General features: G+C 56.9%; 1 protein-coding gene across 2 annotated transcripts in view; it reads left to right on the top strand.

The window, feature by feature from the left end:
* ACSS2 (acyl-CoA synthetase short-chain family member 2) overlaps positions 1-801 on the top strand; it is a 32,478-nt gene that overhangs the window by 25,352 nt on the left and 6,325 nt on the right. For both annotated transcript variants that reach the window (XM_009694711.1, XM_009694710.1), the window contains one exon: positions 632-769. In XM_009694711.1, coding sequence (XP_009693013.1) covers positions 632-769 — 138 coding nt within the window. The remainder of the gene's footprint in view (positions 1-631; positions 770-801) is intronic.

Raw genomic sequence — 801 nt, 5'->3', positions numbered from 1 at the left:
CTTCTCTGGACTCGCTCCAGCACCTCAAGGTCTGTCTTGTAGTGAGGGGCCCAGAACTGGACACAGCACTCGAGGTTTGGCCTCACCAGTGCTGAGTACAGGGGAACGATCACTGCCCTGGTCCTGCTGGCCACAGCATTCCCAATACAAGCCAGGATGCTGTTGGCCTTCTTGGCTACCTGGGCACACCTGCAAGGTGTGTGGGACTGGTGCGTGTGTGGCTTTGCTAAGTGAGACTTGCTGCTTTGCTGTCTGACTGCAGCTCACGGCAGCCCAGGAGGAGCCTGTTTGCTGTGAGAGCACAGAGCAGCTCCTGCTGCAGGCCCTCTCCTGGCAGCTGCTGAGAGGGATTTATCAGCATTACCAGTGGTTTGGACAATCTGCTTCAGGTGTTGCAGCCAGACTGTGTTTAAAGGTTTTTCCTCATGGCTGTGGGCTGAGCAAAGGAGCTTCTGGAGTGGGAGCTGCAGCTCTGGTACATGGTTTGCAGCAAACAGCTCTGGTGCAGAAGCTGTGCTGTGAACATCTGTTTTGATGGTCCATGAGGGGGGTGAGGTCGAGGCTGTACCCCTCATCCCCCCCCTCCTCTTGCTTTTGGGCAGGCCTGTTTCTAATCTTCTGCTTTTCTCAGACCCCCTGGAACCCAGCCATGGACATGTGGTGGCATGAGCTGGTGGGCAGTGCCAGCACGGAGTGTGAGCCTGAGTGGTGCGACTCGGAGGACGAACTCTTCATCCTCTACACAAGTGGTTCCACTGGGAAACCCAAGGTATGCATCCCAGCTCACCGCCCACGGGGCTG

Source organism: Cariama cristata, unplaced genomic scaffold (genome assembly GCF_000690535.1).
Source record: "Cariama cristata isolate BGI_N322 unplaced genomic scaffold, ASM69053v1 scaffold16792, whole genome shotgun sequence".
NCBI lineage: Eukaryota > Metazoa > Chordata > Aves > Cariamiformes > Cariamidae > Cariama > Cariama cristata.
This window is presented reverse-complemented; position numbering and strand designations above follow the sequence as displayed.